The sequence below is a fragment of the Musca domestica genome, unplaced genomic scaffold (genome assembly GCF_030504385.1).
Source record: "Musca domestica strain aabys unplaced genomic scaffold, Musca_domestica.polishedcontigs.V.1.1 14, whole genome shotgun sequence".
Lineage (NCBI taxonomy): Eukaryota > Metazoa > Arthropoda > Insecta > Diptera > Muscidae > Musca > Musca domestica.
In genome coordinates, this window is record NW_026712192.1 from 3,026,874 (window position 1) to 3,042,330 (window position 15,457).

General features: G+C 36.4%; 2 protein-coding genes across 5 annotated transcripts; one reads left to right on the forward strand and one right to left on the reverse strand.

Moving 5' to 3' along the window:
- The first annotated feature begins 4,632 nt into the window (after positions 1-4,632).
- Positions 4,633-6,989, forward strand: LOC101901500 (probable alpha-aspartyl dipeptidase). Of its 4 annotated transcripts, none has more exons than XM_059119117.1 (4): positions 4,633-4,748; positions 5,675-5,795; positions 5,861-6,427; positions 6,568-6,989. In XM_059119117.1, exons 1-4 carry the CDS (start codon positions 4,712-4,714, stop codon positions 6,623-6,625), a joined length of 783 nt encoding a protein of 260 aa, XP_058975100.1. In that variant the 5' UTR covers positions 4,633-4,711; the 3' UTR covers positions 6,626-6,989. The 4 variants fall into 4 exon arrangements, with proteins under 4 accessions (XP_058975100.1, XP_058975101.1, XP_058975103.1 ...); XM_059119118.1 differs by lacking the exon at positions 4,633-4,748 and adding an exon at positions 5,167-5,321; XM_059119120.1 differs by lacking the exon at positions 4,633-4,748 and adding an exon at positions 5,387-5,530.
- On the reverse strand, positions 6,957-8,824 carry LOC109612263 (ferritin-2 heavy chain). The gene is made up of 3 exons (XM_059119121.1): positions 8,663-8,824; positions 8,389-8,610; positions 6,957-7,209 (listed from the first exon to the last, which is right to left on the reverse strand). The coding sequence occupies exons 1-3, from the start codon at positions 8,798-8,800 to the stop codon at positions 7,000-7,002; spliced, it is 570 nt and encodes a 189-aa protein (XP_058975104.1). The 5' UTR covers positions 8,801-8,824; the 3' UTR covers positions 6,957-6,999.
- Between the last annotated feature and the right edge of the window lie 6,633 nt (positions 8,825-15,457).

Consider the following 15,457-nt stretch of genomic DNA (forward strand, 5'->3'; position numbering starts at 1 on the left):
ACAGAAATTTATGCAACAATTTTGGCCTGTATGGTTTTTTATGTTATTCTAAGTCAAACGATTTTTTTCCTATAAACTATGTGCATATATACTCTTTTTTATTATTATCCTATCTACAATAGACGGACCAAAAAGGCCTGCGTTTCTACAAGAATTGATGCTTATAATTCCATATTCTTAAAAAATATTTTGTCTTTTACAATACTATTCTCTCTCTTTTTGTTAAAAATATTTAAAACATATGACTGCCTTAGATGTTACTACCTCTCTTTATATATATATATATATCAAGTTTTGCTTGATATTTGTTAAAAAAAAGAAAAAAAATATATTATAAAACATGAGTCATTTATAATTTTATATATAAAAAGAAATTGTTATATAAACAAACAAAAAAAATAAAGAAACCCATTCATAGTAGAGTTTTATGTATAAATTTTACCAAAGGTTTATATTATGGAAAAAAAAAAACTTAGCTAAAAGCGTAATGGTATTCTTTCCTATAAATAAAAATTATAATAAAATAAAATCCCAATTATTTATAATTGCCCTATATAGACTCTTTATGTATTTATGTTTACGTATGATATTCCCATGGTCTGTTTGTTTCCTTTATTTATATATATATATATTTTTAAATAATTTATGTACATATTTCTATGTATGTTTAATTTGGTACTGTTCATTATATTTATTATAAATACATAATTTACGTAAATATATATAATTTATTTTCCAAAAAAAAAAAACGTGAAATTGTTAAGTAATAAATAAAACGTGTGCATATATTGTATTTTAAATGGTCTGTTTCAGAACTGCTAGAATGTAATTTTTTTTTTACTATAATAACCGATTTTCACTTTATGATATCCATATGATGTCGAAAACAATTGCAAATCTAGTAGATTTTTGCAGGTTCTATAACAGACCAAAAATTGTATTTCTTTTTACCAATTGGGAAGTAAGTAAACACACATTCTTAAAAAATCCACCATTTATGCTCTGACAGCTTCTTAACACATTCTTAAAAAATCAACATGAATTCTTTGCAGAATTTTATTTTTTGATCCACTTTACTTTACATTGAAAGAAAATATTCTTAAATGCCTTTATTAATTTTTCTAACAGACCTCTAGAAGTACTCACAAAAATCCACCAAATATTCTTTAAACAAGTAAAATAGCATCAGTCGATTTTGCCGACAGATGCATACCTCCAGTCTTGAGTTATGATTATTCAAACTGTTGACCCTTTATGGGCCAGGTTCCGAAGCAGTTGGCCAATATTGACCAAATTTTATCTGACCTAAGACTGACAAATATATTACAACGTACCAGACTTACACTACATCTGTCAAATTGGTTTTATGAGAATATTTAGTTTTGTTCGAGCAATCGATGAGGAAGGTGTTGTCGGATATTTTTATGAATACACCGTAAGAAATATTGGAACATATAAATATATCTTACTACATATTTGATGTCCGCCCGTCTGTGGAAATCACTCTAGCTTTCGAACGAAATGAAGTAGGTTAATAACATTTTACTGAAATGTTTATTATGTCTGCAGAACTTTTGGTATTGAAAATGGGCCATGTAGGTCCACGTTTTTGTATAGCCCCTATATAACGGTAACTACCCATATTCGGTATTTTAATGGTTTTAGCGACGTTATTCACCGGAATTGTTTCAAATTTGGTATTTAATTATATTTACAAGTTCACATCTTCGTATAGCCCTCATATAACGATACCTCCCCATATTCGGTATTTTGATGCTTTTAGCTACATTATTTACGATTTTTTTTTTCAAGTTTCGCTTTGAATATTGCAATGGCTTATGACAAAAATTGTCTATACAGGTCCGCGTCGTCGCATAGACCCTAACAAAACGTTTACGTTCGGTATTTTTAAGATTTTAAAAGATTTTTTAACAAAATTTTTGATTGAAAATTGACAAATTCGTGGGTATTCAAAGCTTTTACAGCTTTTTACATGTTTTTTTTTTTTTTTCAATGAATAAATTTGAAAAATTGTGCAAATATATCTCCGAATTGTCTGATCAAAATATTAATTTTTACCAACAAAGTTGTTTTGACAACAGAAAATTTGAAATTGAAAATTTAAGGATAACAAATTATTTCTCACTGTGTAAAGAGAGGCAAAAAAACACTTGCAATATTTTATTATTTCAAAACACATACAATCACAAAAAAATAGGCTCTCTGCCTAGCTCTGTACTACATTGACTACTTCCTATACTTTAAATGAGATATGTGCAAATTCTTGGAAAAAGGTGAAAAAAGGTGACAGATATAGCGGACCGAATACTTATATATTTAAAGGAAATCGAACATTTATATCTAATTTTATGTGAAATAATAAATTTCGATAAATCACATATGCATCTCAGGTTTCTGGTTAAGAGACATATTTATATACAACAAGTTTTAAAGAATCGCCGACTTGTTTCGCATGTTATGACAGGTATTAGTATTGGAAATTGTGACCCTTTTGTGGATGAGGTACCAGGAGAGGTTGGCAGATATATATCATGTTTACAACAGATCTTGCGTTAGCAAAAATATTTGAATGTGTGAAATTTTAAGAGAGATAACAGATCTTGTGTTTAGAAGCATCCAATTATTTCGCTTTCTTTGAGACTTTTGGTTCAAAAACCTTAAACCCTGTGTGGGAGAGGTACCAGAATAAATCGCCCGATCTCTACCATCTTTATAACAGATCTTGTGTTGATGGAAATATTGAGATGTGCCAAGTCTGAATAGAATCGAATTTTAATTTCCCGTTTTATGAGCTTAATGGATATTCAAAATGTTGACCCTTTGTGGGGGAGGTACCAAAAGGCGTGGACTGATATATTCCACACCTGACCTAGGGTTAATAAAAATATTGTGATGTGTGTAATTTGAAGAAAATCGGACACTTACATCACATTTTATGAGTTATAATTATTCAAAATGCGAATCGTTTGTGGGGTAGGTACTTTATGGAGTGGACCGATATTGTCCATTTTGGCACCTGTCGTAGCACTGATGCAAATATTAGGATTTGCAAAGTTGGAGCAAAATCGTAGTGTCCTTTCTCTTTCTATGCAGTAAATTATTTTATTTGAAAATGTTTTTAGGGGAGGTACCAGAAGGAGTGGACCGATATTGTCCATCTCCGAACTCGATCTAAGTTTGACAATAATATTACGATGTACCAAGTTTGGGCAATATCGGATACTCCCATCGAGAGTTATCGTGCGCACCAGCCAGACAAACAGACGGACGGACATCGCTAGATCGACTCCAACTGTCCTGAAACGGATTTGGTGCAAAGAAACCTAGGGGGCTTAACTCTATTTTAGTAAAAACTCTTCAATTTTTTCGAATTTTTTTCCAGTGGTAGGTATTTTTACCTTGATCCAGGAAAACTATTTTTATTGAAAACATCATTTTAATGAACTGGTTAGAATCGGGTTATGCGGATGGAAAGACCCATATCTCTGGACCCGATAAAGGTATTAGCACAAATTATAGCATTTTGGAAAGGTAAGAGTGTCAGCTACAATTTGGAAACAATTTTGTTGATCCCCATAATGGGGTCCTTTTTTGACTTTTTGGGGGTTTCATATAAAATCCGGGTCCAAAAAATCAATAATTTGACTATAACTTCCGAACCATGACAACTTACTTTCATGTGACCACTTGCTGGATAAGTATTTCCATAAGCTTTCAATCGATACCCATATATCGGGTAAGTGGATGCGGTGTCTATATCGGGTTGGTGGATCCGGGTCCAGGCGGGGTCTTGATCCCGGACATTTGGGTCAAAAATCTGAGATCCCGGGTCCGTCCCCCCAAAAAAAATAGTTTCCCGGGATCAGGGTAAAAATACCTATCTCTGGAATTTTTTTTTCGAAAAAATCGAAGAGTTTTTACTAAACTAGAGTTGTTCCACCTAGGGTCTAAAACCGTTATTTCGATGAGGCACGTTTTGGCCGCATCAAATGATATATACCCTCTCTAACCATATGGCTGAGGGTATAAAAATCCACCAAATATTCTTAAAATATATCAGGCCTTCAAAGTTTTTTTCTTTAATTCACGATCATTTCTCTGTCAGAAAATTCAGAAAATATTCAATACATAAGCCATTAATTTCTCTGACAGACCTTTGAAACATATATCAGGATTTATAGATCGACATTCCTTCAGAAAGTACGCGATTATTACTTTGTAAGTTTATGTAAACCTAAATTTTTGCATGGCAGTATAAACAACTAGTTTCACGGCTCATTTTAATGAATATTTGTGTTGATTGTGTTTTGTTCCATTTCACATTTGTAAACAACTTCTTTATGTTTCTTCACGGCTGTCGCTTTAATTTTCGCTCCTCATTCGTCGTATTTTGCTTTCTGTATATTTCACCGGGCCATGACATTGCCTATGGTATTGTACCGGGCGTGTGCTTTTTCTATTTGCCTCGTTTGGAACGTTTTTAATTTTGATGCCTCTAGAAGCGACCGTTTGGCGCAAATGTATTTAATGATATGATGGATAAGATGGTCAACAGAGAATAATTTACCAATGAAATTACGGAAATTAATTCAATTTATTTTAATTTAACACCTGTCGTCATTTAGATTATCCCCACACAAGAATCTGATTATTAGTCTGCATCTATTAGAACGACTGTGGCATTACTCTGATGAAGCCCTTTCCAATCAACATTGAAACTACATCAGGTAAAACACTCATATTTATCGATTGATAAAAGCTATATCTTTGAAATATACCATCCGGACCACTGTTTTTTATGGTAGAATGAACAAGTTAATCTCATTAGCCAAATAAATGGTAACATCCGGAATTTCGTACTTGCCTTGTTGCAATGCCCCTCGAGTCGGAAAACGGTCAGCAACTCGCCGCCGATGACCTGCTGTATTGCTCGCAGTAACCGCCGATATAACCGATCCGCTTAGTATGGTTGGGGCACTGGCATGGTAGAAGAATATAGGTAGACGCGTCGACACAGCTGCTGGGACGATGAACTGTCAAATAAATTTTGAAATTAAATATGTTGAATTAAAATATATTTAAATTTGCAAAAATTGTTGAAAAGCGCGAATTATAATAACCTCCGAATGACGTAGTATAAGAAAACATATAAAGATCCACTTATATTTGAAAAACATTTAAATTTTTTTGACATATAAATGTTCCCAAGCGTTGATGCATCTACCTGTATTCTTCTGCCATGGGCACTGGAGAGTTTATTTTGGTTTTTGGCGAAAACAGTGGATATATTTAAGATAACAGTGAGTAAATTAAAAACATCCCCCAATTATAATACCAGAGCCAAGGCATCAACAAATATTAGCAATAAAGATTATTAACATGATGTCAGGAGAATCATTTGGATAAGCTAGGCGAATCCATTAGAGTATTCCGGTGGTCATCTTCTGCATAAGTCTAGTGGTTTCACCAAGGCCAAAAACAATTAATTATTTTTAAGGGGTACAAAATGGTACGAAACAGTTATTAAGCGGACGGTAAGAGATATTCTGCATTGTTGTCTGTGTGTTTGGAGCCCATTATCAGAAAAGAACAACACAATTAACTGCCTGCGATAAGTAATAGTATAATAAACTTTTCTTTCTCTTTCGAACAGTATTCATGCAGAAGTTGGTAACGATGGTTGAGAGAGCTCTATTGCTATTGTCTTCATCCCGTGTACATGGCTATGGCTTCTTGGAGCATGCCAAGCCGGAGATAACAAACTTTTTCAACAAGTTAGTAGAAACTAATCAACATTTTACAGCAATAATGGCATTTTTATTCAAATATCTATTTCCAGGAGAAATGTCCAGACAATACTCTTTGTTCCCTATGCCTTGAAAGATTATGACAAATATACCGCTGTAGTTAGTGAAGCGTTAACACCCATGGGTTATAAGGTTGAGGGTATACATACCAAAGGAGATCCTATCAAGGCCATTGACTCTGCCCAGGCGATATTTGTAGGCGGAGGCAACACATTTGTTCTTCTCAAGACATTGTATGAAAAGAATCTGGTCGAAGTGATACGGAATCGTGTCCTAAATCAGGGTGTGCCCTATATGGGTAGCAGTGCTGGTACAAATGTGGCAACAGCATCCATAAATACCACCAATGATATGCCGGTGGCATATCCACCATCATTTGTTGCCCTAAATTTGGTACCATTCAATATCAATCCCCATTATCTGGAAACCGATCCGAATACAAAACACAAAGGCGAGACAAGAGATCAACGTATTAATGAGTACTTGGAATATGAGCAGCAATCACGTGGTGTCTTGGGTTTACGTGAGGGTACAGCTCTATTGGTTGAGGGTCAGAAGGCGACACTGTTGGGCGATAGAAATGCAAAATTGTTCCGACCGTAAGTATTGTTCAAACGGGGAATGGTAATATTCGTTTTTCTTGCTCACTACGTACGTTTATTACCCGTTTCCAAAGACCTTGTAATAACCATGTATATTTGTAAATGTGATACTTACTTTGTTTTATTTGCTTTTCCAGCAACCAAGAGCCGGTGGAATATAAACCAAATGCCGATTTGAGCTTTTTATTGCAATAGTGCCTTGTAAATTATAAATCATTATCTGAGACAACATTGGCGATAATGTGTATGTTATAATAAGAACATGCAACAACAATGCTTCGCTGACGTAAATTCCTTTGGAACTTCCAAAAGTGTGAGCACTTATCCCAGCACTCTTGGTATATATATAGATTTGTGGTATCTTAGCCGTAATTGTAAATCAAAGACACCACACAACCTTTTCGATTTGGGAGATTCCCATTTCATGGAATTAAAAATGAGTAAAATGGATCGACTGCTTACATATCTGCATGTATATTGGGAAAATGTTTTGTACCTATCAAATAATCTGTTATTGTATGCTTAATAAATTTTGTTATATTTTTATTTAAAAATTAAATCCAATTTGTTTATTTCTTGTGCATACTTTGATCCTCGTGCAATAAATACTTGTCAAACAAATAATTACTGAGCTCACATTCGGAGGTTTCAATTTGTGTAATATAATCCGCCAGTTGTTTGATGCCATCCACTTGTTCTTGCAAAAAATGCGACTCCAAGAATTCACACATATTTGGATCATTGTTTGCCGATGCAATGGCATGGGCTTCCAGAAGGGCCTTAAAGTGAAAAAGGGATTAAAAACAAGTAAAATAGCATCAGTCGGTTTTGCGGAGAGATGTATACCCCAGCCTTGAGTTATGATTATTCAAACTGTTGACCCTTTATGGGCGAGGTTCCGAAGAAGTTGGCCAATGTTGACCAATTCGTATCTGACCTGAGACTGATATAAATATTACCACGTGCCAGATTTGGACTATATCGACACCTTCCTATACTTTATATGAGATATGTGCAAATATTTGGAAAATGTGGAAATATGCGTGAGGTGATAGATATAGCGGACCGAAGTATTGCATTTTCATACATCATCTAATACAGATAAAAATATTTGGATGTGTGTAATTTGAAGAGAGTTGGATGCTTATTTCGCTTTTTATGAGCGTTTTGTTTTTCAAAATCTTGAACCCTATGTGGGGAAGGTACCAGAAGAAATGGTCCGATCTCTACCATATTTATAACAGGTATTGTGTTGATCGAGATATTGAGATGTAGCTAGTCTGAATGGAATTGGACGTTATTTTTGCGTTTAATGAGCTTCATGGGTATTCAAAAATTTTACCCTTTGTGGGGAAGGTACCAGAAGAAATGGTCCGATCTCTAATTTGACTGTGTGTAATTTAAAGTCAATCGGACTCTTACATCACATTTTATAAGAGTTTGTGGGAGAGGCACTTGATGAAGTGAACCGATATTGTTCATTTTCTCACCTGACGTAGCACTGATGCAAATATTAGGATTTGCAAAGTCGGAGCAAAATCGGATTATCCTTTCTCTTTCTGTGCAGTAAACTTTTCTCTTTGAAAATGTTGACATTTTGTGGGGAAGGAGTGGACCGATATTGCCCATCTCCAAACGCGATATAAGTTTGAAGTATATCGTCAAAGTTTGGATCAAATCGGATACTTTCTTCGAGAGTTATCGTGCGCATCAGCCAGCCAGAGAGACAGACGGACAGTTGAGGAAAGTTACTCTTCAACAAAAAGTTACTGGGAAAGTAACAAGACATATCTAATGTATAGTGTATTTAAGTACATCTATTAAGCTGCGACTTCAATCCAAGCAGCGGACAGAAAAAATAGATACTTTAATTCTCCAAACAATTACTAATCACCTGCCTAAAATTGAGTTGGGAAATTGGTCCTTATTTACTTTTCAAATTCCCACTGGCGCCTTACCTCATTAACCGACTTTTCCATATCCAAAGCTTCCAGCATTGCATCCTTAATCGATTCATAGGACTGTTTTGGTTCTTCAATAGGCATGAGTTTTATATCACCACCTCTTTTATTGATATATTCCATTATTTTAATGGCATGTTGATGTTCTTCGTCGCTGGCTGTTTTGAAAAATCGAAATGTTCCGGGCGAGGCAACATCACTGCGATTAAAATGAAATGCCTGCAGATGGGGAAAATGTGAAGTGAATGTTTTAGAATTCGACGCTTATTACCATTGCCAAATATCTATAGAATGCATTCAATTCCAGATTGATCTGTTTATTCAAGGCCACTTCACATTCCTTGGCAAAATGCTGGCGCACCATTGATGAGAAAACTCGTCGAAAATTTAACCAACACACAGATTTCATATTATTATTTATACGAATTAAAAAAAAAGCTTATAAATGTCAAAATCAAAATTTCAATAGGCCAGAGTCAGGCACAGAAAGTTTCACGAAAGAAAATTTGAGTTTGCAGGAAGAAGAATTAAGTCCCCTATATTATATATTTATACCCTACACCAAATAGTGGTAAGGACGAGATTGACCCATAGTTACTTTTGAGGATCTTCATTGAATCACTTTCTATGTCGATTTCTGCATGTCAATCCGTCTGTCCATGTATTTTTGTGAACAGATCGCATTTATTATCCGATTGAGATGAAAATTTTCAAACAATATTTGCTTGGCCCAAGGACGAACCCTATTGAAATAGGTGAGAATCGGTTCAAATTTAGATGTAGCTCCCAGCGATTTTGGGGTAATTGTGCACTAAATGGCCAATATCTGTCCAAATTAATTTAATTTTGGCACGTCCGAACGAATTATGTCTAGAAGCAAGTACATTAAATTTGATAAAAATCGGTTCAGATACAGCTATAGCTCCCATACATGCTATGTTTAATCCGATTTGGGGTTTTAAGTCCCTCACAACCGTAATATGCACGCCGACAAGAATGATCTTTGGTACCAGATATCAGAAGCAGCCCATAAATACCTCTGCCAAATTTTTCAAGATCTATTCAGATTTGGATATAGCTTCCATATACACGTTTTATCCAATTTAGGTTTTAGTCCCTCATCTTCGTAATATGCATTCGACAACGATGATATTTGGTACCAGATATCTTATAGAGCTCGAAAATACATCTGCCAATTTATTTCAAGATCGGTTCAGATTTGAATATAGCTCCCATATATAACCTCAACCAATTTCGGGTTAAAACCCGAACTTTGTATACTTTTGCATACCCTCCACCATTTGGAATTTTCAAAAAAGAAAATCCGTTAAAAATTCTGTTAAAGTCTTAAAAATACAGCATGTAGCCGTTATATTAGGGTCTAGCTAAAATTATCAAAATACCGAATATAGGGAGGTAACATTATGTGGGGGCTATACCAAAACGTGGACCTGCACTGAGAGTTTTCTGTCATAGGCTGTAGTATCCATTACGAACTTCAAACACCAAATTTGAAACAATTCCGGTGAATAATGTCGCTAAAATTATTAAAATACCGAATATCGGGAGGTGCCGTTATATGGGGGGCATACGAAGGCGTGGACCTGCACAGATAATTTTGTGTCATAGGCTGTAGTATCCATTACGAACTTCAAATACCAAATTTGAAGCATTTCCCGTGAATAATGTCGCTAAAATCATCAAAATACCGAATATCGGGAGGTGCCGTTATATAGGCCGTGGACCTGCACAGACAATTTTCTGCCTTAGGCTGTAGTATCCATTACGAACTTCAAATATCAAATTTGAAATATTTCCGCTGAATAACGTAGATAAAATCACCGAAATATCAAATATCGGGAGGTACCGTTATATGGGGACTATACGAAGACATGGACCAGCATGGACAATTTTCTGTCATAGGCTGTAGTATCCATTACGAACTTCAAATACCAAATTTTAAACAATTCCGGTGAATAATGTCGCAAAAATCATCAAAATACCGAACATCAGGAGGTGCGGTTATATGGGGGCCGTACCAAAACGTGGACATACGTGGCCCATTTTCAATACCAAAAGTCCTGCAGACATAATATACATTTGAGTAAAATTTTATCGGCCTACTTCATTTCGTTCGGAAGCTAGAGTGATTTCCCTAGACGGACGGATATCGCTAGATCGATATAGAATTTTATGCTGATCAAGAATATATATACTTTGTGGGATCTAAAATGTATATTTCGAGGTGTTACAAACGGAATGACAAACTAAATATACCCTGCATGCTATGGTGGAGGATATAAAAACTTTCATAAAATGTGAAATAACCATATGATTCTCATTAAATTACCTCCCTCCGCATTATTTTCGATTGAATGAATACCTGATTCGCATTGAAAACCCAAATGCCATGGAAATATAATTCCACCACTTAAAACATAGTCTAAATAGATTTATAAATAATTATTATACATGTTTATTAAACTTTAATTGCCTAGAAAAATCAAAACTATTTAAAAACCTTGCAAAAATATACAATGCTAAATGTGTGCGCTACACTCTCATCAATGATAAATGACTTAAAAGTCCATAAAAATTACACAATTAAATACTTTAGATAAATAACATCACAGACACATGTCAAGTTAAAAGTAGTAGTAGATACCTTTTGTTGCATACATGTGAAAATATACGATTACATGCAACCCGGATACAACCCTGAATTTTTAAAATGTAACGAAGTTGAAGATACGAAGCCAACCTGACAAGGCGTACTAGTTTAAGCTCATATAATTGATTTTAATAAACGTTTGTGAATTCTTAATTTAATATAAAAACGGTCGTTGTATTTCATTTGAGTATACGGAAACCAACAGACTTCAATCGATCACTTGACATTTTTCTCAGAAGTGGGATACGACAAGTCTTATTGGAAGAAGCGTCTACCAACAAGAAATATGGAGAATTTGCACAAATGCACGGTTAAGCAGTTGCAAGCGAAATGCAGAGAAATTGGTGTTTCTCAAAGTGGTAACAAAAAGCAATTGATCGAACGACTTGAAGTCAACAACGAAAGCGAGCTGCACGGATTCGCATCTCCTCATGATATGCAGGAGCGAATTTCGCATTTGGAAGATATGGTAACTGAATTGCGTTCATCTATGGAGCAACGTGGACAATCAGAATTTGAGCCGAACAACGCATCATCCCCTTTGAACACGTTTTCGACACCGGATGGTAATATGTCCCTGCAAGGCACACGGCCTAGCTTGCCAAACGTGGCAAACGTTGTGACAATATTACCGGAATCACGTTCGATTCCATCGTATGTTCAAACGAATACTTCTTTTGGTGCATTTCAGACTACGTCAACAATTCCAACGGTCCACACGTGTGCTTCTGCTGGTTTACCAACGTTTACACCTTCATTGCACGGACATGCTCAACTTCCACGAAATACAACGCAAAATGTAGCGACGTCATGCTACAACGTACCAACACATATAACGACACATTCGAATTTTACAACAGCAACACCGACAGGAGTGTTCACGCAGCCGAACAATGGATATGTTCAATCAACGCAGCCCTACAACGCATATCTACAACCGCCGATATTTGCAACAAGTGTCTATTCAGCGCCGCCGCAGTCAGAAATAGTTATGCAGCCTTCACAACGTTATGTTCAGCACAACCCCTTTGGGAACGTTAAGGAAATAATTCAACTTTTGCCAGAGTTTAATCCGTCATCTGAAGAATCGATTAATCCTTCACAATTCGTGCGACGTGTGGAATTATTGAAGACAGCTTATAACTGGGACGACGCATCAGTTATATTTGCAGTGCAACAGAAAATGGCTGGCCCAGCCAAGTATTGGGTTGACTCACTGCAAGAGGTATTTCTGTCTTGGCCTCAGTTTGTTAACAAATTTCTTTTAGATTTCCCTCAAAATGTAAATGCAGCCGATGTACACATTAGAATGGCACAGACAAAACGGCAGTTCGACGAAACGCCGCAGGAATATTATTACAGAATGTATGCTATTGGAAAACGGGGCAATATAAATGAATCATCCATAGCACGGCATATAGTCAACGGAATTAATGATCAAGGATTGAAGCAGAAAATATCTAACGAGTATATTACCTGTAATCAACTTTTGAGTGACATCAACGCATACTGTAGTTATAACGAGGTAAGAAGAGTGCTGAACCCGATATCGAATAAGACGAAACGTAGCAATGAAAATAGAACTGCCCCAGAAAGGAAAAGCGATGAAAGAGTGAATAAATTCAAATGTTTTAATTGTGGTAATACTGGTCACAAAGCCGTAGACTGCCCAGATCCACAGAAGAAGAATAGATGTACGATATGCAAACGGACTTCACACGGTGCAAGTGAATGTCCAACAAAAACCCTGAACACAAATGTCAACAATATAAGGGACAGCGTAAAGTCCAACGAAATACTATGTAAACGTGTCAAAGTAAAGGACAAGGAGTTTGAGGCATTTATTGATTCGGGAAGTGATCGGAGTCTGATCAGACGAAGTTTTGCAATGATAATTGGCGAAACGGAAAATTGCAGTATGGTTTTAAATGGCTTTGCTGGTGGCAAATACGAGTGCACAAAGGTGGTTAAAGTGCCAATTGACATTGATGAGACGAGTTACGACGTGAACCTTTATGTTGTGGAAAATTCTATGATCCCGAATGATGTTCTTTTAGGTCGAGATGTTTTATGCCAAAAAGGTCGACGCACCATTATTGAAGGAGATGAGTGTTGGATGCAAAACGTAAATGCGATTAGTATCAACGAAGGCTTAACATCTGAAGAGCATAAGAAGTTGCAGTTGAACATTCAAGAAAACCGACAATGTTTTTCAGAAAAGTCAAGCGAATTGGGTAAGTGTAACTTAGTGAAGATGGAAATCGAAGTTACTACTCCAGAACCAATACGATGCAAGCCATATCGACTAGCATTTGCCAAACGTCCTATTGTGGCAAATATTGTGAAAGACTTACTGGATAACGAAATCATAAGGAAATCGAACTCTCCGTATGCATCGGGAATTGTTTTGGTCGAGAAGAGAAATGGTGAACACCGTTTATGTATAGATTATAGACAGTTGAATCGAATAACCGTACGTATAGCGCATCCTATGCCTGTACTGGATGAACAGATTGCACAACTCGCCGGAAATCGTTATTTCACCACACTCGACTTACGTATGGGTTACCACCAAATTGAAGTAGAGGAAGAATCGAAAAAGTTCACAGCTTTCGTGACTTCAGATGGTCATTATGAATTCAACCGGATGCCATTTGGTTTGGTAAACGCACCTGCAGTTTTTCAGGCAACGATGAACCGAGTTATAAGCTTTATGAAACCAGGAGAAGTTTTAGCGTATCTGGATGACGTCATAATTCCCAGTAAAACAGTCGATGAAGGTCTGGACCGAATAAAAAGATTTTTGGATATCCTTAAGAAATGTGGTCTCACGTTACGATTGGCGAAATGTTCGTTCCTAGCCGAAAAGATTTCTTATTTGGGACACATAGTTACACGTGACGGAATTTTACCTGGAGAAGAAAAAGTAAAAGCGATTAGAAATTTTAAGGTACCAACGAATGTAACAGAAGTACGACGATTCCTTGGCCTAACTAACTTCTTCCGAAAATTTGTAAAGGATTATGCAGCCATTACGAAACCTCTTGCGATGTTGACACGAAAGAGCGAAGAGAATAAATTTCGTTGGGACGTACACCATGAAAACGCATTCAGAAGTTTAATCCAAATTTTGTGTAGTGAACCAGTTTTAGCAATCTACGATATGAAAGCAGATCACGAGGTGCACACGGACGCTAGCAGTCTCGGATTAGCAGGAGTGTTATTACAGTCCGATGGTAATGGTAATTGGCAACCAGTGTTTTATTTTAGCCGCCACTGTTCTGAAACGGAATCGAAATATCACAGTTACGAGCTGGAAGTTTTAGCTGTGGTTGAAACGGTGCAGCGTTTCCGTATATATTTACTTGGAAAGCCATTCCGAATCGTCACTGATTGTGCCGCAATTACTAATGTGAAGACAACGAAGGAATTACAACCTCGAGTAGCACGATGGCTGATGAAATTACTTGAATTTGATTGTGAGTATGTACACCGACAAGGGTCACGTATGGCTCACGTTGATGCTCTCAGCCGTTCACCGGATCAGCCACAGACGGAGATTGAACCAGCAGGGTTCATAATGAATATTGATAGCGATGATTGGATTCTCACGATGCAGCTAAACGACGACCACATAAAGAATATTATGAGAGTACTGCGAAATGAATTGAAATCTGAGCAAGAGAAACAGATAAAATCTGAATACTTATTGGAAAAACATCGACTATACCGGAAAACGAAAAATGGACTACGATTGGTCATACCGAAGGCTATACGATGGCGCATAGCTAAATACTGTCATGATGATATTGGCCATTACGGGTTGGAGAAAAGCCTCTCACGAGTCGAACAAACGTTTTGGTTCCCCCGCATGAGGAAATATATGAAGGAATACATTGCAGCGTGTGTAGAGTGTTGCTACAACAAGGCAAAAGGTGGTAAACACGAAGGAGCTCTACATTTTAGTAATGTCGAACCGCTACCATTTAGGCAAGTACATATTGATCACTTGGGACCGTTTATAAGAAGCAAGCATGGTCATACACATATAGTGGCAATCGCCGATTCCTTTACGAAATTTGTGGTTATTAAAGCTGTAAGGAATACGAAGACATTGCCCGTCATCAACGTTTTAAATGAGGTTAGTGGATACTTTGGTTTACCTCGAAGAATAATTTCGGACCGTGGGACAGCTTTTACGTCAAAAATGTTTGAGGAATATTGCGATCGAAACAATATTCAACACATTAAGAATGCCGTTCGTACACCAAGAGCCAATGGACAAGTTGAGAGGGTCAATCAACTTATCCTGTCTTATTTACGAACTACCACTGAAGAACCGAAGGATTGGGACTCGGCACTTCACGTTTTACAATGGTCAATCAATTCAACCAA

Excerpts from the sequence above, each read along its gene's own strand:
- LOC109612263 (XM_059119121.1), bottom strand. The coding sequence starts at position 8,800 with ATGAAATCTGTGTGTTGGTTAAATTTTCGACGAGTTTTCTCATCAATG. Across the intron at positions 8,611-8,662 it reads TCTATAGATATTTGGCAATG|GCATTTCATTTTAATCGCAG; the intron begins GTAATAAGCGTC and ends CCCCATCTGCAG. Across the intron at positions 7,210-8,388 it reads TGGAAAAGTCGGTTAATGAG|GCCCTTCTGGAAGCCCATGC; the intron begins GTAAGGCGCCAG and ends TTTCACTTTAAG.
- LOC101901500 (XM_059119117.1), top strand. The coding sequence starts at position 4,712 with ATGAAGCCCTTTCCAATCAACATTGAAACTACATCAG. Across the intron at positions 4,749-5,674 it reads CAACATTGAAACTACATCAG|TATTCATGCAGAAGTTGGTA; the intron begins GTAAAACACTCA and ends TCTTTCGAACAG. Across the intron at positions 5,796-5,860 it reads ATAACAAACTTTTTCAACAA|GAGAAATGTCCAGACAATAC; the intron begins GTTAGTAGAAAC and ends ATCTATTTCCAG.